This window comes from Ciona intestinalis, unplaced genomic scaffold, assembly GCF_000224145.3.
Source record: "Ciona intestinalis unplaced genomic scaffold, KH HT000076.2, whole genome shotgun sequence".
Lineage (NCBI taxonomy): Eukaryota > Metazoa > Chordata > Ascidiacea > Phlebobranchia > Cionidae > Ciona > Ciona intestinalis.
The window spans coordinates 256,233-278,676 of NW_004190398.2; the positions used below are offsets into that span (position 1 = coordinate 256,233).

At 32.3% G+C, this 22,444-nt stretch overlaps 3 protein-coding genes and 1 long non-coding RNA gene across 5 annotated transcripts; 2 read left to right on the forward strand and 2 right to left on the reverse strand.

The window, feature by feature from the left end:
* Positions 1-1,767: 1,767 nt before the first annotated feature.
* LOC100181740 lies at positions 1,768-4,748 on the reverse strand. The gene is made up of 6 exons (XM_002129164.5): positions 4,452-4,748; positions 3,989-4,188; positions 3,621-3,774; positions 2,746-2,975; positions 2,230-2,467; positions 1,768-2,034 (listed from the first exon to the last, which is right to left on the reverse strand). Exons 1-6 carry the CDS (start codon positions 4,498-4,500, stop codon positions 1,952-1,954), a joined length of 954 nt encoding a protein of 317 aa, XP_002129200.1. The 5' UTR covers positions 4,501-4,748; the 3' UTR covers positions 1,768-1,951.
* Positions 4,749-6,664: 1,916 nt separating this feature from the next.
* LOC100186496 (protein Smaug homolog 2) lies at positions 6,665-18,441 on the forward strand. The gene is made up of 15 exons (XM_026838400.1): positions 6,665-6,842; positions 7,173-7,350; positions 7,752-7,921; positions 8,347-8,506; positions 8,882-8,983; positions 9,591-9,749; positions 10,292-10,398; positions 13,313-13,402; positions 14,382-14,565; positions 15,137-15,222; positions 15,885-15,988; positions 16,575-16,725; positions 17,141-17,232; positions 17,406-17,500; positions 17,721-18,441. Exons 1-15 carry the CDS (start codon positions 6,825-6,827, stop codon positions 17,747-17,749), a joined length of 1,725 nt encoding a protein of 574 aa, XP_026694201.1. The 5' UTR covers positions 6,665-6,824; the 3' UTR covers positions 17,750-18,441.
* Positions 18,442-18,697: 256 nt separating this feature from the next.
* Positions 18,698-20,859, reverse strand: LOC100184117 (lipoyltransferase 1, mitochondrial-like). The gene is made up of 3 exons (XM_002129002.5): positions 20,284-20,859; positions 19,806-20,019; positions 18,698-19,388 (listed from the first exon to the last, which is right to left on the reverse strand). The coding sequence occupies exons 1-3, from the start codon at positions 20,522-20,524 to the stop codon at positions 18,878-18,880; spliced, it is 966 nt and encodes a 321-aa protein (XP_002129038.1). The 5' UTR covers positions 20,525-20,859; the 3' UTR covers positions 18,698-18,877.
* Positions 20,860-20,873: 14 nt separating this feature from the next.
* LOC100177089 lies at positions 20,874-22,325 on the forward strand. 2 transcript variants are annotated; one of them, XR_003396754.1, is made up of 3 exons: positions 20,874-21,099; positions 21,178-21,291; positions 22,071-22,325. It is a non-coding gene; the product is annotated as an uncharacterized LOC100177089 (long non-coding RNA). The 2 variants fall into 2 exon arrangements; XR_003396753.1 differs by having other exon boundaries at positions 20,878-21,099; positions 22,084-22,325.
* Positions 22,326-22,444: the final 119 nt, after the last annotated feature.

Below are 22,444 nucleotides of genomic sequence, written 5' to 3' on the forward strand. Positions count from 1 at the left end.
GCCGTGAATGTGTCTTGCCCAAGAACACATGCGCCCACAATGGTAGCAACGTCGAGCCTTGAACCCATAACCTCTGGGTTACAGGCAGGCGCGCTAACCACTATACCATGGCGCCGGACGAGATATAGCCTAATAGTCACGTGAGACATAGCCTAATAGTCACGTATACTATAACATAACCCATAGTACTGTTGGATATAGTTACCTCGCAGACGATATGTATATAGTTGTCATTGTAGTCCACTATTGCGTTTAGTCTATTGATTTACATGAGTATTTGTTTCCATCCCGAGACAAATAAATAACTATCACTACAGTTTGAGGCAGAAGGCGCCAAAACCACGGAATGGAGCGTGAGCGACCTCAAGTGTCCGACTAAGGTAACTAAATAAACACAACGGTTTGGGGCGCTAATGATGAAGAAAGGCACATTCAGTAAGCCAGTATTGTTTTGGGTATAATTATGCTTTAACTTAAACAGAGACAATGTATCGTTGGTTATCGCCTAAATATACAGCGGGCGGCCTTTATTTAGCACTAATATTTCCAGGAAAAACCTTATATCTACACACGACTCAATAGTCCTTCAGGCGAAATTCCTCCAGAAATAACAACTACGGAGTCGAGCGATGATTCCGTTTGCCCAAAACTGAATTGTCTCTCGTTGCCTATTTGGGTTATTAGCGTAGTGGGGGTTTTCGTGGCTGCCATTGCTGGACTGCTTGTTCTGTTGCTAATTTTGACGACTCAGTCCCAATAAGAAGCTGTGTAATCGTCCAATTTGGTAGTAAACAAAGAACATTCAAAGAATTATAAAATCGTATCTTCACGACTACTGTAGAACGTTATTAAATGTTCAAAACACGATCAAGATATGCTAAAGGTATCTTATCTTCCCCCCACCCTACTATAAATGAAAACAATATAAAAAAAAGGTGTCGACAAATCTATTATATGTTTTTCTTTGTCTATCTTATCTATATGCAATTTTTGTTATCGTGTACAATGTTTTGAAAATGATACTTGCATATTAATTACACCGCAAATTTGATTATTTAAATGTACAGTACAATTTATAAATAAACGGTACAATTTATACGCATTGTAGCAATATTAAAACAGTTTGTAAAGTGTAGATTGTCACGGTGGTAAAGTAACCACAGATGTTATAAAACGAGTATCGTATAGGGTGGGGGAAGATGGGACATCTTTTCATTCTTTTTTCTCGTCCCATTTGGTAGTAAACAAATAACTTTCAAAGAATTAGAAAAGAATAAGGGCAATCGACTGTCGCATTAGGCTTAATTGCTGCACAGATTACAATGACGCATTTCAACATTCCCGCTGCATTTGTATTAACAAATTATTCAAGTATATTAACAGTACTTTACGTACAATCAAAGTTTCGATTCTTTCTATATTAGTTCAACAGCTTCCCTGCAAACAAATACAGGAAATCACACGATGACATCAGCATAAACCGCAAACCTCAAGTCTAACTAAATGAATGAAAGAATGAATGAATGTAACTTACTTAATCCTCGCGTGACTGGAAAACGGCAGTCATTATCACACGGGTTTAACACCCTGTACCAGCTTACGAGTTACCATGTATGTTACTTTGTAGGTAATTTTTTTTTTGTATGGCTGATAATTTGGACAACCCATTAGTGACCACTAGGTTGGTCGAATAACAATGTAACATTTTTTGTCTGTCATTTATTTTAAAAACTAATTTTCTGCTATAAGTGTCACACACAATGCATATAGAGTAATGTTAACTTTATTTTTAAAGCTGTATTCTACAACAAAACATCAGTACGAAAGTCAAAAGGGGTTTTAGTTGTACATAAAATAGGCAAATGTAATGGTACGCTCAATACAGGAATGCAGTAAAATAGAACAATAAGCAGTAAAGGCAGGTCCCGAAAGACGGACGTCAACGGATATTTCAAATAAAGAACCCTGGGGATGGGTTTCGGTTGCAACGTGTTTGAAACCTGCATACCATGCAAGCAATTCTTCGCTTGGAATCTGTAATATATAATATAATTAAATGTGTACATCGAGCCAGATCCACGAAAATATCACAAAAAAGTATATTTTGTCGAGTTAGATGATCTGCTGCTATATAGTAAAGAAGAATTTCCACAATTTGAGTTAAAGAATTTTCCCTAACCAAAGATGCCTATCTATCTTTTTTAGTTTTCAATTAATTTACACGCATACCTCTACAGCGGCCACACTTAAACGGGTAATGTCGCCATGGTCGGAAAACTTGTCTGCAGTATTTCCTCCTGCAAACATACAAATCACCTCCCGAACGACCAAGATTGACAGGCGAAGGGACTCCATCTAACTCCACTTCCTCTTTCGCTCTATGCTCCGCAGAGGCATTTGCATCATTCGGAAGTCGGTTTGTACGATAGAAATCAATGATTTCATTCATAGTAAAGGGACAGTCCAACTATAAAAAAAAACATATTTATTGAACAATACGAAGAACATACTCTGGCGGACGTATTGCTTGTCAAAAGGTCAACTTAAAATAATTGCGCACATCGAAACTTAATTAGCAAGTACGATTTCCTAATTGAACTGAAGCAGCACTGCAAGGAAATTCCTTTGGCATACACTCCTTGCCACAAACGTCAAACTTAATGACAACCGCTTTAGGCATCAGCCTTGTTTTAAAAAGCAGCTTTACCAACTAGCTGCCAAAATATCAAGTATTCACGGTCTTACCATATCTGTGTCCTCGCATCTTTGTACCAATTCCGCTTTCGGCAAGCACGTTGTGTTGTCTGTGAAATTCCTATTTGAACAAGTCCATGTCGTGTCTGCGCCACTGATAGTTGAATAGTTAGTGGGACAGGATGCAAGACACTCGGTAGCATATTCGTTGACTACGTCAGAGCATGACGTCACGTTGCCCGGCAACTTTGTGGTATCACAATGCGTTTGGATATTGACAACTGTTGAAATGAACAGATTTAAAGCAGTTGGAATTTACATACAAAATAATTGCATTGGAAATCAGAACGTTTCAGTCATTTTAAATTTGAAAGCGAGACCGCATGGCCCAGTTTTGGCAAAACAACCCTCTGGCGAAATGCTTGCGGCTGGCAGTACCTCTTAAGCATAGGAACGTGACGCATTTAAAAGACATCGGTCGTGTATTAATAAATTGTATTCGTCTAAATATTAGAAAACTGCTGAAAAGGCCGAACTACTTGCAGCATTTGTATCTCAGTTTAATAATAACATTTCAATTTATTCATTCTATATTATGCTGTATAGTATATACAAGACGGCATCAATAACGCAACTCGATTCCCTGTTGCGCTGCTTTGTATTTCGGTCGACGTGACAAAACTGTCATGAATCTGTCCCAGCGGGTTAGAAATAAACAAAATAACTTTTCTTGTCCATAGGAAGACGATTTTTATTGTGTTAAGCATGACAAAGCATTTAAAATGATGTTCATTTATTTGCGTATCATCGGAACGACTTTTTAATTTGATTCGCAACTTATCGACCTTACATAACAGCTTTCCACTGAGTTCTAAAACCAGCTTCTCGTTTTAAGTAACATATTTAGTGCAAACTATTTTACTTACATTTGTAAGTTGCGTGGAAACCATATAGATTGATCCGATAATCAGAAACGAATTTCAAACGAAGTCTTTGGGTAGTCGATGTAAAATTGAAAGGTGAATGTGACCCGTAAAAATATTGTGGAGGTATTTCGCTGTTTTTTCTTCCGTACATGACCTGGCATTGGTTTAGAACAATATTATAGAATAATGTTAAGGTTTTAATCCGCCATTACAATTTAATAGGAACTACCTAACTCTTGCTTACGCATACGCAAAACATGCTGAATTGCAAAATAATCTGTAAGCGAAGGATTGTAAAATAAGGTTGAGATTTAAAGCTCTATTGGCTGAAACCTTTAAGTTTAGTTAATACTATTTTGGTCATTAACCTTTAGGTAATCTGTCATGTTTCCCAACACAACATCCTGCAATTCGAAATAGGTGAACTGTACTGCAACAACGTGTTTTTTTGGCGCCATGATGTAATACGAGCATATGGTGTTGCTTGTGTAAGCCCAAGGATAGAAAGGACTACTCACAAAGCCACCCGTTCCGTCGCTGTTTCTTATATTTGTGCATACGGAATATCCTGTCATGTAAAATAAAATAGATTGAATTTATAGATCTTATTGAATGAGACACATATCGCAGGCTAATAATTGAAACTACGAAAAGGCGAATACTGACAGAAAAAAACGACAGCCAAAATGTTGTTTTGTGGCTTTTTATTGCAAACTATTTGAATTAAAAAAATGTGGCAGTTAAAATACAAAATGCTAAACGCAATCGTTATAATGATAGAATAGCACTAGCATTAAACAATACAACAAAATACAAAAATAAAATTCTTACCTTCGCAGGCAAAGAATACCAAAAGCAAAATTGATCCAATCTGATTCATTGCTTTCGCTGAACTAATGCAAGTGGTTCTCCTCGGGCGCTATTTATTCTACATTTCGAAGAACGCAGCGGTTCAAGATGATGACGTAATGTTTACTTTTTTTCTCACATGCCCGACTGGGCGCTTGCCATCGCATGATGCAGTAACCTATTTCATATCACGAACCGAAACATTAATAGAAAAAACTATCACGGTTATATAGAAATTATAATGAACTTTCTCGTCAAGACCATACACAAAGCAGTATCGAAATTACGTAACAACACATCAAGAAGATGTCGTTTCCGATTCCTCTGATCGTAAAGTTTCGCTTTCGAAGTTTAACATTAAACTAAACCAAAGTTAGTATAGACCTATATATAGAGCTATACTAACTTTGACTAAACCATACGTTACGAAAGTTTCGGTTTCGTGTTAGTACACATGCGGAAATTGTGACGTTATACCCGCGAGGCTATATCGATAAACTTTTCGTTTTTCGATGTATTGGGACTTTCGCGCTTTTAAGAGAAAGTTCATGGAAAAAAATGACTTATGCGAAATACAGTGGTACCAATGCCAAATTTGTGGCACCAGTATTAAACTTTTTGCTAGGTTATTTAAGTTTAATTGCATTTGTAGGGTACAAAATTTACCAATTAAATTCGAACAATACCAAGAGAGTTCAAACAAAGTTAATTCTTTACAATAACATATACTGTATAGGTAACATAGCAGTAGGGCAAAACAAAAATGGTTTAGACCCAATAAAAACTAGCAAGGATTTTGAACTCTCATCATATCCCGCTTGCTTGCAAATATTTAAAGTAGCAACGCTTATACTTATGTATATAGTAGGCCTGGGAAAAATAGGACACTTTCCGTTCTATTATTTCGTCCCATTTGGTAATAAGCAAAGAATATTAAAAACGTATCTCCACGAACCCCTGATAGACCGTAGTTAAATGTTTGAAATAAGATCAGGATATTTAAATATTCCGTGCTAAAGATGTCCCATCTTCCCCCGTCGTACTATATATATATATGGCGTCGGCTATATAATTTTCGGCCCATTTCAGAATATGTATACCGATTCAGCAGTTTTGTAAGCCAGCATCTAAACACCCCGGGGCGCAGATATTTTTGTCCAGCAAAGTTCTTGGTTAGGAGAATATTTCATATTGCAGAAATTACATATATGTTTGAATACTCTTTGTACGAAACATTACATTTTTGAATGAATAATTGAATAAATGAATGTAAATTACTTTATCCTCGCGTGGCTGGAAAACGACAGTCGTTATCACACGGGTTTAACACCTCGTGCCAGCTTACGAGTTACCATGTAGGCTATGTTTCTTTGTGGGTGATTATTTTTTTGTTAATTTTTTCTTCATTTTTTTTATGAAAGGCTGATAATATGGACAACCCATTAGTGCCCACTGGGTTGGAGCAATTGTCGTTAAGTGTCTTACCAAAGGTCACATACGCCCGCAATGGTAGCAGCGTCAAGCCTTGAACCCATTACCTCTGGGTTACAGGCAGGTGCGCTAACCACTGTGCCAAGGCGCCGGATATTTTTTAATTACGACGCGTAGTGACAGAATGTTTTTAAATCATGAAATCGTTCTTTGTGTATTTGAACCAATGTTTATATATGGTAATATAATAACATTGGTTTAAACCTAGAAGGGCATCAACATCTGCCATCTTTGTTCATCCTCAGTCATGGCATAGGATTTTCCATGGCTTTATCAGATCATCGAACATTCTATTCCAGGAGTGCAATTTTATTTGTAAATAGATCCGCTTTATAAAAGACAAAATAGATTTACTTGTTTCGACAGTTTTAAACTTTTTTTACGAGTAAAAAATAACACATATGAAAAAACCACAAATAAATTATCGCTCCCCAATCGCTGTACCCGTATGACAACAAACTACAAATCAAATCTCAGATCTTATACACTTTAACATCTAGTATTCTGTAAAAAAAAAATTTTTTATAATATGAAATGTTTCACAGATTTTATCATTAAGAATAAAATTAAATAGCTTTTGTACACTATATCGCGTATTTAGCGACTGTCGCTTGTCGCAATTTCTTATAGCTTCCTTTATAGCTCTATGGTGAAATATGTAAAAATTTTAAAAACGCTAAACAAAGTATAAATAAATTTATTTTAGTTTACAGAATGTTAGCATCTTAAGCGTATGGAACAGCATGAAACTTCAGGTCATTTGTATAATTTAACAAAGCAATACTGGTCGTCACAACCTCTTAATACTGCACACATTTGGATTAGAGAATTCAACCAACTTTTTTAACAAGACAAATAAATAAAATGCTTTTTAGTGATCAAGTAAGTTATTCGGTTACTTGATTGAGAAGAAAGACTAAATAAAAATGCTCTTGGAATAAATCTTTTCCCATTTTCCACACATAGTCAAAAGAAGTGTAATTAACTTTATGTGTCATTTCATTTGTAAAATGTAAAGCTGATTATTTGTGAAGTCAATATTTTGTAACAATTTTTTTGGAGCAGAAACCTGTACTATTTTTAGTCCATTGTTCAGGTTTGTCATAGAAACATTAATTATAAAAACTCTGTAGATGTATTTTCTTCCAAATCTAAAAAAATAGCGGATTTTGGTAGAAAAAACAAAAAAATTATTAAACTTTTTTATTTTAGGTTGAAGTCCTTGCCACTTGGTTTAAGAATTGGAACGAATGCGAACAAACAGTTGCCCTCTACTCGTTGCTAAAACGAGTAAAGAAATGCCAGGCAAAGTTTCTTGCCAGATGTTTGGAACATTTTCTTACTGAGTGTGGGGAGCTTATTCGTATTGAAGAAGAGGCAAATGATCATGGTAAGAAAAGATCTCAAACTTTTGTGTTAAAAATTATAAAAACAATCTCTAAAAAACAAAAATAATCCTAAAAAACTTGGGGTAGTCTATTGAATAATATTCGTACAGATTTGGAATATTGGGATAAAAATTCTGTGTTAATGTTTGCTTATAGTGAAAACTTATAGTAAATAAATATTTGGAAAACTTAATAGCGTGAGTGACCTATTTTACGGAACTTTATGTAAACATACAGTAACAATTTGTAAGTCTTACCATACCAGTCTGAAACTTTTCTGAACTATTAGTAAAACATACCAAACAAATACTGAAAGTGTGTTGGGTTTTAATAACCCAGGAATTAAGAAGCACTGACTAATAATAATAAATATTAAAATCTAAATGTACAAACCTTATTTTAGAATATCTTTCCCGTTTATTTAACGAGCCACGACAATCAGACATTATCAACAATTTATTAAACCACCTGCCTTTACTGAGACCCGGGAATGAAATTGCGAAAAATAAATATTTGGAGATATTACCAGTTGTTCTCGCACATTCTGTGGAGAGATCGGAGTATCTTGAAGAGGTATATACTTTATTACCCTTTTTGCATGAGAAAATGTTTATGTGAATAGCGATTCACAACTGTTTAACGGCGTTATTTTGCATGGTCATCATGTGTGTATCAACATTAAGTTAGCTTCATTTAGCGCAATATTGTTAAATCATGTTTATAATATAATTTTAGATGCATTATGGTGCTATTACTACCTTAAAACTGTAAAAATAATATGTTTGATTTTTTTATTGCATTGGCCAAATATACTTTTAAACAAGGCTAAGGAGTGAGAAGAAAAACCATATAACGCACAGTGTTTGATTTTTCTTTACATACACATTTAAATAAAACTGTATACCGTGTGTGTAATGTGTAGGCCTATACAGTTGGTCGCAAAGCAAGCAGTAAAAAGTATTTAAAAAATGAATTATTTATTTCAACCTTTCTTACAGTCTCGTCAGTTACTTTCATATTCGCTGATTCATCCCGCTTTCGACAACAAAGAAAGGAATTTGCTGACATCATGGATGTCTGGACTCAATCGAGCTCCGAGACCTGAGGAGGAAAAACTTCCTCCAAAACCAGGGGAAGTTCCATCAGAAGTCTCTTCAAGTTAGTGTTGCTAAAAATATTTCTAAATTTGATTCCTACCACTTTTACTTTAATTCCTAAATTGAGGTAAAAATTCCATAGTGGTACCATTTTGGGGGAATTTAGGTAAAAGTATTTATGTATTACCCAGCAATTTTAGTAAAAAAATGTTTAAGGAAGTTAGTACACATTCAAGAAATGGCACTGCAAACAGAACTAAAATTACGTAATTCTCAAAAGTTTTATACTGTGTATGAATTCACACATTGGCATTTCACTAGCATTCTAGCAAAGACCTATGATTTTAAAAGTTTGTTTTAAATATTTAAAACCTTCTTTGAAATAAAGGCATACAAAGGCTGAAAAGTATAAACATTTTAACCTGTTTCCACACAGCAACAAACTCTCTTGAAATGGGGCATCATTCGAATGGTCTCAGTGACTGGAACCACAACAGTGTGTGGGAAGATTCAAGGTCTCCAACCCATTCCTTAGAAGGTAGGATAATGTAGCGTTTGAACTGATAAATCACGCCTATTTATCTTCGCATAGGGCAATAACACGGAGGTGCTGTTTCACACACTCGTGTCTGCTTATGAGTTATCATATATGTTAACACTATGTTCAAAGCCAAACAGAAGCTGAAATGCACGTGACTAAGTATCACTTTTTATAAAGCTTGGTTCTTGGGTAAAAAAAGGGAACACTAAGTCTGTATGCAACCGCTGTAATATTTCATAAGACGTAATATTCCAAAAATCTGATAAATATGATGGCAATAAAGCAAATAAATTATAATAAATAGTAAGGTCATAGCAATTTATCCTTTAATACTCCCACCAACATATCTTATGTAATTGTCAACACCTCTCTTGATTTCTCCCCACTTATTTATAACTTATCAAAAAAGAGACGAAAAGATGTACTCATACTATTTCAGTCTCGTTAGTATATATAGTTTCATTTAATTTTGGAAAAGAAATTATTTTTGTTCATGTAAAATAAATATTCACACCAGAGTACTCTTAGTAGAATATATATATTCATTTTTTGGAATATATATAAATTATTTTTGTCATCGTTTAAAAAAAAAAGTTCTTATCAGGGTACCACAACAATTCCATTTCTCCCCCATCGTGGCAGCAAGAATCTGCTCCCACCCCAGGAGGAGTGGGAGGAGGAGGAGGAGTTTCTGCTTCCAACTCTCTTGATAATTCACAAGTTGGCATGGGGAGTAATGATGCCGTGGCAGATGGCATGGCAGGTGAGGGTTGTCATGTGATTGTTACTTTTCCACTCCATTAATCTGTATATTTATATTTTTCATTATGATCTAAATTTTGACAAAACTGAAAAAATTTCGATGTACTAGCACTTACACTGACTTTGATTAAATTCAACAGAGTTTTCCTAGGGTTTTGAAAAAGTATTACACCTCATTAAGCGAAACGTATTTACTTTACAGCTATCATTTTGCAATGTATTTTGATTTTCAACAGACACTTGAATTGAATAAAGTGTTTGGGAGTCTAGAAAAGTACCAATAATTTATATTAGTATTACTGTAATGAGTGGGGATGTTTTGATAAAAAAGACTTATTTACCAAAAATACAGTTGAATTTATAGACTTAAGAGGTACTATTCTTATAATAGTGAGTAAAATACTTGCTTAAAAAATAAATAAACTAGTATTGCCGAACCTAAATTTAATACAGCTATATCATAAGTTTTATTTTGTCTATTGCCATTTTGACAACTTTTTGTTTTAGTTGGTTAAAAGTATTTAATAATTGAATTAATTTCAGATGTTAGAAGCTGGCTTAAAACATTACGGCTACATAAATATGCGGATTTGTTTAGTAAAATGAGTTACACAGATATGATGATGCTAACACAGGATAAACTTGATGAACAGTATGTATGATATTGTGTGATGTTTATAGCTGGTTTTGTTTACTTTTGTATATATCAGTCAATTAAGAAAAGTTATAATTTCTTATATAGTTTTTTGATTGTAACATTTTTTGAGTTTTTTTGTATATATGTAGTCTTACAGGTAAAAGTTTTGTATAGCATACATGGAATTTTGTAGTTGTAAAATTTTAATTTTTTTTTTATTTTTTGTTGTGTATATATTGTCTTGTATTTAAAATGTTTGTAAAGCATATGATATATATATATAAGTTTGTGGTTGTAAAATATTGTAATTCATGTCGCATTAAAACGCTTGTATTTAGATTACTGTGTCCAGATTAGAGACTGTTGTATATTATGTTGTAATAATTTGTTTGTGTTTCTGTGTTTGTTGTTGTTTTTATTAGAAAACGTTAAGTTATTCAGGATGTTTGTTCTATTCTATATTGGCGACATCTTTTGGCACAGTTTGCCAGGTTTTTTGATAAAAATTGATAAAACACCTTTCAACTGGGGATGTACATTACAGAATTTCGAATCCGTGAGATTTGAATCCTTTTGTATTCAAATCTAATTACAGATTCGGTATTCTGTTTAATGATGTCATCATACAATAAACTAACAATTTTTAAAATTTAATATTTTTGTTTATTTTGTAACGTGCGTCCCTACTGTCAACATTAATTTTGGGCCCTTAAGTTTTTTCAAATTTTAACACCTTCTAAAGTCACTCTTAATGTTTACAATTAGATCTTTTATTCTTGAGTTAACCTTTTGTGAAGATCAAAAGATAAAATAAACCGCGCTATCATTTCACTTTCACAATGTGTAAAAAATCCATAGAATTTTCGTGGGATTACCCAGCCCTATTATTTCTCAATGGAAACTCAACGCACTAAAATAGAAACCTAATACCAGACGATTGTTAGACAGTGATGACATCATTATTGATGACATCATTCTATTGAGAATGCTACAATTTGTGATTTACAAATGTTTAGCTGCCAAATCTTCTCACACAGATCAAATTACACAATAGGATGTAATTTTGCGTAAATTTTACGTGTTTTGTATTTGTATAGTCAACATTAATGAAATCACCAAACCTAATCAAATTCTTTCACTGTTCAAATTAGGTAGATGGTTTATACTTATAGAATTATTTTTTTCGAATATTAAATTTAAAACACAGCTATATTTAACCAAAAAGTTTATATCATCATTTATTGTTGAATTTAACAAAAATTGGTATTTAAACTTTAGGTTTTTTGATTAGTATAGACCAATATGTTATAAAACGATACAGTTGTGGACTTGTAGTCAACTATAAAGAAACCTTCCAAAAAAATAAACTATTATATATAATATATATATATATATATATATATTTCATATTATTAAAACAATCTTTTTTGTAAGTTTCTCAATTGGACAAAAAATTTTACAAAAAAATCGGTTGGCCTATTATCAAGTTAAAATTCAGGAGCTTTGGTTCTGTTTTGTTCGTGGCTTGTTTTGAACTTGATTTCGTATCTAGTTGTCATGTTGTGTGGTTCTTCTGTTCATTGTGACATCAGACTGCGTTCGCTGGAGCGTCACATCTCTTATTGTGATCCGTCCATTGATGTTTAATGATGCAGAACCAGCTTGTTGCGCAAACATCCATACACTGTCCGGCCAAAAAAAACTTAAAACACGTCGTCTCTGCCACCAATTTCAGTCTGTTTAAGTATACACAGCGGTTTTTAGTAAAGTGTCTATGAACTCTTTTTGTAAAAAACATTTATTTTAAAATGATACAAAAATCACCTTTGTTGTATATATGTATGATATTTTGTAAAAATAAAAAATGGCAACACTGTTATGTTGTATGGCAACACTGCTAATTCTCGTGTCACAATGCCTGCATTCCTGGATAGCATTGAGCCTGCATTGTCATTTAAACCGGGGCCACTCCTGCCGACGAAAAACTTTCCGGTATTTCAATTCAGCGCGATTCAAGTGAAAAATTTCACTCGCTTGACGGAAAAACTTCCTTGTTCTTATGAAACATCCGTTTACTATTCACGACATTCTGCAAATTTCAATTCTTCCCAATATTTGTCAGCAATAATGTTAAAAAATATGTTATTTGTTGCGAAACTAATGCACTTTTCAGAATTATATATTTCTGCACACAAACTTGAAAAGTTGAAACATAGATAATATTTACATAAATTAAACTCTACACAGTGTATGAACAAACTATTCGTCCTAAATTTTGTTCCATTATTCTTGTTATTTTTAGCAGCTGTCTAAAGTCTATTGCTTTTATAGTGTTTGCACAATTTTTTTCAAATATATATAAATTGTTTACTTAGAAAATAATTTTTTATATTTTATTATTTAACCCATTACTATAACATGACTAATTTGTATTGCATTTGACTAAATATGAGCTGTTGCTGTTTTTTTTTTTAATGGACCCTCCAAATTTTTTTGACGTAGTGTTAAGATATATATTTAGTTTAATCCAATCATTGACAAGTTTTTAAATTGATGAATATTAGTATCAGGTTATTTACATTTTATTCTTGTTATTCATACATTTTGACTTGAATTAAAACATTTTTTTTATTTAGGTTTATCATTTTTCTTAAAAATGGACTTTTTATAAATTTGCTTTTCCTGTAAAAAAAAACTTTAATTTCATAATACTATGTTTTAAATGCCATATGGCATGACTTTATAAGGATATATTGTACCATTTAGCAGATAAAACACTGGTTAAGTAAAAAAATTACAAGGGCAAAAATAGTGTAATTTTTTTGGGGGAAATTTAAAATTGTAAATATTAAAAAATGGAATAAATGTATTTATTTTGGCTATTGCCTACCAAGTTTTTTCATTCCCTAACAAAGGTTTTCTTTTACCAGAATGTCACAAAAGGAGCAAGAAACAAAATTATTTTAAGTATTAAGAAACTGCATGAACGATTTAAGCAACTACACAGTTTAGAAAATGTAAGTGCAGCTGTGTTTATACTTACAACATAACCCAACTTTTAAAGTACACCAACACTTCAGTTTGTTGTATATTTAATGGTTGTAAACAAACTATTGCCTAGTTGGATAGGAAATTTTCTCTTTAGTGTGTTTTTATTATTTTATCTGATTTCTCATTTTTGCATCGTTTTTTTTAAGTCTGTCATTTTTTAATTTTTTTAAAGTGTCTGTCATTTTTTTTTCAATTTTTGATGTGTCTGTCATTTTTTTTTGAACTTACTTTTAACCTGCACGTGGCTAATCATGTATATTACTTGCTAATTACTTAAACCTTAAAAGGCAGCAGCACAAACCCCTACAAATTACCCGCTTACCGTTTACTACGGAACCGAAAATTAAATTATGTTTGTTTGGATACAAAACCAAAGCAAGCCTTTGACAAGTCAAAAAAATAAAAATAAATTCCTAATTTTAAGCTTAAGTATATAGTAGGCTACTGCAAATCATGCGGAAAGTTTTAAACTAGACCATTTTTTAATTTATAAAAATAGAAAAAGATATTTTTTTTATTATAATATAATACCCAATCTGAATCAAATTTTAAACAATTAAAAAATATTAATTTATTTTTAATTCTAGACCTAACAACTACTGATCTATGTTAAAAAAAAACTAGGCACAAAATTGCAAATAAACCTTTCAAGTTTGAATCACCACAATAAATGTCATTTTTCTCAGATCTTAGCTTAAAACTGCAAATTTATGTAAAAAATGAAAAAAAAAAACTTTCATTTATAACATAGAACCATTGGCGCCAAATGTTTTAAAATGCCGGGGAGGCAGAGATTTTTACACATGAATTCCTATGGAAAAAGTTTGTATTGGTTCTAATGTTTACTGAGAAATGCAATACAGAAATTGTAGGGTGAACCTGCCTACCCTGTTACCCCAGCATTGTTGCCTATACATAGAATTGTTAAGTTTTAAATTTGATCAGGAAATTCTTGGTGGTGGATCTCTTCGTTCTGCTCTACTTGAGTTAAAATCGATCATCCAAACTCCAATCAAGAGTTTTCAATCTTCGAAAGTCGAGAGCGACGATGTCGCCACCGGAGGGGGCAAGAAGGAAGTTATCGAAGAAGGGGATATCCCGGCTCAATACACGAGAGTCATGGGGAAAGGTAGCATCTAACAGCAAAAATTTAAATTAAGAAGAAAAACTAAAAAAATATATTTTTTTAAACTAAAAATACCTTTTTTAAAACTAAAATATTATTTTTTAAACTAAAAAATTTTATTTTTTAAACTAAAAAAAAAATATTATTTTTTAAACTAAAAAAACTCGAGTTCTTGAACAAAAAATTTATATATAAGCGCAAAAAATTACAAAAATAAATTGTCTTATCGCCATCAGGTCATTGTAAGTTGTATCGTATATTAGCATAAAGGCGTGAAGTGTATTAAAGCATGTTTCGCATTTATGTTGTTGTACAACTGTCTTTGGGGAAACATATTGTTTTAACTTTCTTTTGTTAGTTTTGCTATATATAAATATTTATATTTAGGAAAGACATTCTATTACGAAAGTTAATTATAAATTTTTATTTCGCTTCCTTTTTTTATAAACGGGTGTCTATAAGTTTAAGAACCGTGTTGAAGAAAGATAAGATGCTACTGCTTATTAACTAACATATTTTTTTGAATTTACAGAATTTTTTTTAAATAATTTTTTTTATTTTACTTAATTTACAGCGTGTACTCAACTGCTTGTATCAAAGCCGGATGAGGAAAATATAACTTTATACATGAAGCTGCTCGAAAGATGTATACAACACCCTGTAAGTATCTCATTTTTATTGAAAAATGCTATTTTTCTGTCATTGATGTTAAATATAGTTTTTCTATTTAAAGACAATCGTCTGCCAGAACTGTACCCACAATAATATTTTTTTTTTTAGGAATTTAAAATTTTCTGGCCTCAAAACTACATTGATTTTATTAATGATGTCTTCCATACAGAAAATTCTTTTCTAAAAGTGATGAAATAGAATGGTTTATTTAAACATATTGTATCCTCTATCTTTGGCTAATACATGTGTTTCTGAAAAGTCATTTTATAATATAAATTTTTTGTATGAAATGTTTAAGTAGTAACTTAAATAAAAAATATCTTCAATGATTTTCCATCAAAAAATGAATCTAAATTAAAAACAATATAAATAGGAATGTTCCGAACTGATTCCGAGCTCAAAAGTTTGTGTCTTTTTTTTGACGCTCTGCACTTGGCTGAAAATTGGGCCAAGTCTTATGCTATTGCTATAATGTTGCATGCGAGAGGAAAAAATATTAAAATTTAAAAAGTAAAGCAACTAAAAGATTAGGATAATAGTCACTATAGCTTTTTCATTTATTTTTTGCTCTCTAGAAAGTAGTTCGAGTTTTTACAACTTCCGCACGTCCCCAAAATTTAATCATAAAATTACTCCATATCTACACACAGGCTTTTACTGAAACACAAAAACGAAGATTACAAACGTGGCGTCAACAAGTCCTGAAAATTTATCGCTCGCTGCCAAGAAATATTCGACCTCCTGGACCCCAGAGGTTTGTGTTATAAAAAAATATTAAATTTTTGTTAAGCGCTATTTTATATATGATTAAAAAAGCAAAAATTATGAATATATAGTAGTTTGGTGTAATTAAAAAATTTTATATGGAAAGCGTTTTTTTTTAATTTGATTTAAAAAAAACAGAAATTATCAATATATAGTAGTTTGGTGTAATTAAAAAATATTCTATTTATATTCAGTATTATTTTATAAATGATTAAAAAAATTAGAAATTTTGAATTTATAGGAGTTTAGTGTCATAATATGTCCAGGTTTTCATTCTCTTCGATTGTGATTGTCCAATCGTCCAAGAATGTTTACAGAATTAAATACCTGTATCCTCATGAATGTCACGACTTTAAAAAAAAAAGAAAAAAAGGGGGTGTTGTTAATTGTTCACAACACCATCAGGAAATATGAGATGCTGGGTGCTACATTCATCTTACCCCACAGTACTATAATTATGTTTATCAACTTTAATTCACAAACTTTTTTTACTAAAAATTTACTAACGAAAAATATACTCTTTACCTCTTAAGGTGTTTTGTCGAACACAAAACTTACATGAAAACTTTTCTTAGGTCACAGCAAGGTGTAGGATACCCAGGTCTCCGACGTCCAATCAGTCGATCTCAATTTGCTCCTCATATGTCCGCCTCCGCACCTCGTGCTCTTAACCAGCTCTCCTCTCCTCCCATGCGGGGGATTGGGATTAACTTCCAGCCTCAAAATGTAAGCGATTTATTTGTACATTCGTGTATTTATATGAATAGGCGTAGGCTCCGTATTAATTGTTTTGGAAATATTTTATTTTTTTTTGGAAGATATTTATTTTTTGAAAAATAATGATTATTTTGGAAATTTTTTTTTTCCCTTGAGTGTGCATGAAAGTTTCTTAAACCTCCTGTCCCATGGCATGTCTCACTGTAGAACCTCACCCACATAGAAAAAATATGTATAATCTAACTTTAGGACCCCTTATGTTCAAAACAGTTTTTAACATGAAACCAAACTTTGTTTATGTATAAACAAACAGCAGGTAGTTATGTCTAAATAGGCAATACTTTGATTTTAATTAAACCACAACTTATTTGTAAAACAAGTTTTAAATATATTTAATTTTTAAATGATTTTACCCCCTACCCAGGTTAATTGGCTTTCTGGTAGTCTCAGTGCAGCCACACCTCAAATTGACTCCTCAAGAAAGGCTGCTTCGCTTGACCCAAGACTAGGGCAAAGGTTGGTTTCAAAAATATAATTTTTTGGGAAAATATTAATTTTTTTTGAAAAATATTCATTTTTTTAAAAGATATTTGTTTTTTTGAAAAATATTTAAATTTCTGAAAAACATTTATTTTTTGCCACTTTATAAAGATTTCTTTATTTGGTAACAATAGTAATTGTTTGCACAGAATGTTCGGTGGTGGAGAAGGAGATGAAAGTCCGAATGAAATCAACACGCGACTCGATTCTTTGTGTTTAAGTGTAGCAGAACATGCATTAGCAGGTAGATATATTAAATTATTGTAAAGATTATTGTAAAATATTTTCATTCGAAACTGAAACCTATTAAGCTACACAACAAAATTAATGTTTTTTTTCTAAACTGTCAAAATTTTGGCAATTTCGAGAATAACATCTTGGCATGTGTGAAAATTAAATTATTGTCAGTATATACTACAGTGTTCTGGAGTCTGATTTGTTTTAAATTTATGTTGTTTTACCAGATGGCATGGATGGAATATCAACACTCTAGCAGAGCTTCACTTGGTCTAATCTACATTTCACATCTTGGTCTGAACTTCAATAAAAGTCGATGATATTGGTTGCTATGTAACTGCCACAATTTACGTCCGGATTTTTTTCTCATTTTTTTGGCAATTTTCTATCGACTAAACAATGCAAGCACTGCAGTGTTGCCGTAACAATTTGTAAAAAGTGCTGGAAATACTGGCGTTGGCAAATGTCAACTTCTTTTATATTTTACTCCTGTACATAAAACAAATATTAAGTTATATAGTTTTATTGTGTCCCTTGGTGCTTAACTTAGTTCTTGCCAGCTGTGCAAACGCCTGGAGCTGATGCACCATCCGGTGGTAAAAGAAAAAAATCACTTTGCCCATCAGAGGGCGCTTGCAATTTTCAGTTTTTTCCTGTTGTATTTATCGCTGCAAGTCCCAGAGGCTTAAAATTCTATTTTTGATTTTCTTCTCCAATTTTAATGTTTGCAGCTGAGTGAAACGTTCACAAACACATTACCATAGCATTGCGTTAGATGCTCTGCAAACCCAAAGTCAGTTCAAGTATTTGATCAAGTGCCCCATCGTGTTTAGTTTGTCATGGTGTTTCTCTGAAGCACTGCCTTGATGTCATTATTGTGTACTTTGTTTTGCAACTAACATCCTCCGGCAGGAACTGTTGCTACTAACAATAAACTTTCATCTTATTCTTGTCTGTCCACAGTTATTAGGACATGCCATGGTTGAGTTTTGGGTTGGTAAGAATGGCAGAAATAGTTTTCTACTACGCTGATTTTTAATCTTTTAAGCAACTCGAATGTTTCACATATTTGTCTGTTCAATAGTTGGATATGCTATGGTTCAGCTTTGGGTTAGTGAGAATGACAGAACCTAATTGCAATTTTACCAAGTTGATTTTTAATCTTTTAAGCAACTCAAAGTAATACTATTAATAAGTAGTAAAGCACTGGCAAATAAGTTTATTTCAAACAATGTTTTTTATTATAATTCTCAGCTTACAATAGTTTCTGTGTTAACACAATCAATTTGTTTAATTTATTTATTTTATGATATTCTTGGACTTGGCTATAAAATAACAGGAAAAAAACATTTTGCAAATTGCACATATTCTGCAAAAAAAACGTTTATGGCGAAAATTTTTTTCCAATAAACGATTCCATGGAAAATGGAATTTCATCTCCTTGAACTGTAATGTTTGAAACAATTCCTTCTTTCACTTCTAGTGTTATCGGAAAAGTTTGTTCGCTTTTTTCATGATAATAATCAAACTCATATGTAAACTTAGGAGTTTTCCCATACACCCATTCCCATTGTAATAATTCTTTCGCAATTTCTGTTACCCCAGTTAGGAGTTGTTCACTTTTTGTGTCAATTTCATAATACTTAGCACCAGAAAATTGACGGACATAGACTTGTGTTACGGCATTTGAAACGTTTTTACAGTTTATTGTATTATCCTCGTCTGATAAGTTCCGAACAGTAGACCGCACACTATCAGTTGCAATGCTCGTTAAGTTCAGTTTATTTGGGTGAAGATATTTTGTAAGATTTGACTTGTTGGTCGAAACGAGCAAGGTACAATGGTGGTAACAACTTCGACGCCCAAGTCTTGCAGCTGTTCCTGAAATTTTGTACCTAAAAAATGTTAACACATTTTTTTTTAGAAATCCAACAAATTTTGAAATAATAATATAACAAAAACTTTATTCATTTTCTCGATTACGGTAAAGAAGATTTAAATATATTTTAAACGAAAAAAACAGTAGTGACAAAATAACAGTTGTTAAAATACGCTTAGAGTTGAAAACATATTTTCAATTAGTTGGAAGAAAATAAGTGTGGTCGCTACACCTTCAAAGCCTATTTAAAAGAAGAGTGTAATAGCAATGTAAAGTTTGAGTTCAGTTGAACTTTTTTGCATTAAAGTTTTGCTCATCTTATACCTGGAGAATAACGTATTTGTCACTTGCTGCTATCATTGTGGGTGCATATAGCAAGACACATAGTCATTTCTTATAAAGATAATATTTGGGTAATGTTTTGTGACTATACCTTTTATTTAAAATTATATCATCTCTTCTATTTACATCAACGTCCAAAAACGGCCATGTTTCTCTGAGACCTCTTGTAATAAGTTTGAGATTGCGTTTCGTATTGTATTCACTTTTCTCGTTGAAAAATGTGAAATTCAGATTTCCTAAATCATGGTAAACAGCTCCACCCCCACTACTTCGTCTACATAGATTAATTTCATCCGAAATTGTGTCTAAATATGGTTGAAAATTTAAAAGCAGTATGCCAGGTCAGAAGATTGTCGTTATAAGACGTTTAGACATAGCAATATTTATCTTTAAGTCAGCTTTTGTATTTGCATGTTAACTTTAGAAACGTAAAAGTAACCATTTAACGAAACACATAAATTTAACAGAAAGTGCAACAAACACATTGAACAATAGAGTACATTTGTACATATAGGCAAGTAACTCAATTTTGGTGAATTAAAGCTTAAGAAGTAGAAAAAGTCACTGACCATTTACTCTACATTCTTTCCATGGGTTTTGATGCCTTCCAATAACAACACTAGGTTGGCTTCTCCAAATAAATAAACAATTTGTTTTCGTAAAATCGACTTTTCTAAACATCCATTCTTCAAAGGCAAGATTGTAAAACGGGTCGGTTACGCTGGTAGTATATACGATGCACTGTTTGCTCGAAAAACAGCGTATACCATTCAATAAAACATAATAATTGGACATGCAACGAAGCAGCATGGCGGACTATTTATAAATAAAATATAACGAAACACCAGCCCATCAGCTGTGTTTTGAGTTTAAAAACCAGGCACGTGTTTGTTCCGCATGACTGCAGCATTTTGGCATTTTGCGCAAGTCGCGATATTTACGTCTTCGCATTAAACTAATATACAGTACTAAACAGCTGCGAAACGCTAACACAACATAATTTTGGGAAATTAAATGTGGGATAAGGGAGACAGTCATAGGAATTTTGTTGTTGTCCCTTTACTATATGAACGCAATGCAAATCTATAAACGACGGTGAAGTAGTTTTTTTCTTTGCCTGACTGTTATTTGCCTCATACACAATTTCCCTTGAAGATTTTGTGTTCTTGCATTTTTATATTTCGATTAGTGCACACAAGTCATTGCCACAACATGCAAAATCTATATATATAAAAAGAAGGTAATTGAAAGATACATTCTTACAAATCCAAAACTTTTTGCCCAATCAAGATAAAAGCGGACAGTTCATTTGACATCAATTCATACGATTGATCCATGGATTATATGAGGATGAACAAACTTTAAATGACAAAAAAATGATCTTGGTACGTATTTGTCTCATGTGAGTTTTCCATATTGAATTCTTTATTTTTATTTATACTTTGATTCCTCATCTTTTGCAGATTATGAAGTCATCTAGCTCAAACACCCACAAGACAAACATGGCGATTTACTATGTATTGGATATGGATTCAAATTTTTTTCAGATATCCGGCACTCTAAGTTGCAGAATTCATGTGAGTTGGGTTAAACAATTTTTGCTCAACTTGAATGTCTTACTTATAATGAAATGAGTTTTGGTTTACCTTATTGTGTTATTGCATTTTTTTGAATTAAAAAGGTTCGCGGAAATCTCAATTACAAAATATGCTTAAGTAATGGAACACAGCATGAAAGTCAAATATATCTTTGTTTCACACCTAAAATACAAAAATGAAAAATTATTAAAAAGGTTACACATATAGGCTGTATAAATTTTATTAATGTATCCTTTTATGGAAGGGCAACTTTAGTAGGTATATTATGTCGTCTTATTCTATACACCCATGTAACTTTGTTGGTGATCATTGTTTGTTTTCTCCATGGCTGACAATTTCAACAACCTATTAGTAACCAGTGAATTGAAGCAATTATTATTTATAAGTGTCCTCGAATAACACATATATTGCAATACGAGACTAGCACTTCAAGCATTTTGCCAAAACGGGTGATATCTAATATCTATAAATATGGTGCTCACAAAATAAACACTAAATAATCTATGCAGATCATTTTACTCATTCTGTTACATATGTGTGTTTAACATAATCGGTGGGGCCAACAAAGCTGCTGGTCTAAGCTTTTTTTTTCTGAAAAGAAACCAAACAAGGCTGACTATTTGGAATGGATAAAGACTGTCAAACAAAATCCAGCAGTAATTGACTATAAGGTAGAATAAATTAATAGGAATTACTTTTTTGAGCAAAACGCAATCTTTATGAAATTTTTAAGTTGGTAAATGGACTTTTCATTTTAGGATTTATTTACAGCTCGTTCCAATCTGATCAGCAATTCCAGTTTCAATGGCTAACAAAGACAACACATACGCTGATTCTTTATTTGGGGAAATAAGACTATTCAGAGTGTAAGAGTAAATGTGCAGATTGTGCAGCAGTGGTCGTGATGAATGTTGGAAAGCTTTGCAAGTGACTTTGCCATGCCAACTATGGTGGCATTGATTGCAATGTCTTAGTTCCAAATATGGCATCATCGGGTTGCTTGTAATGAGATATTTATTGGATTTAATATGCAAAATAAATAAGTTCACTGCAAATTTGTTTTAAAATAAAAGAAAAATATCTATAAAACATCACCTGTTGTTTTGATGAAAAGATTGTATTAAAATGACAT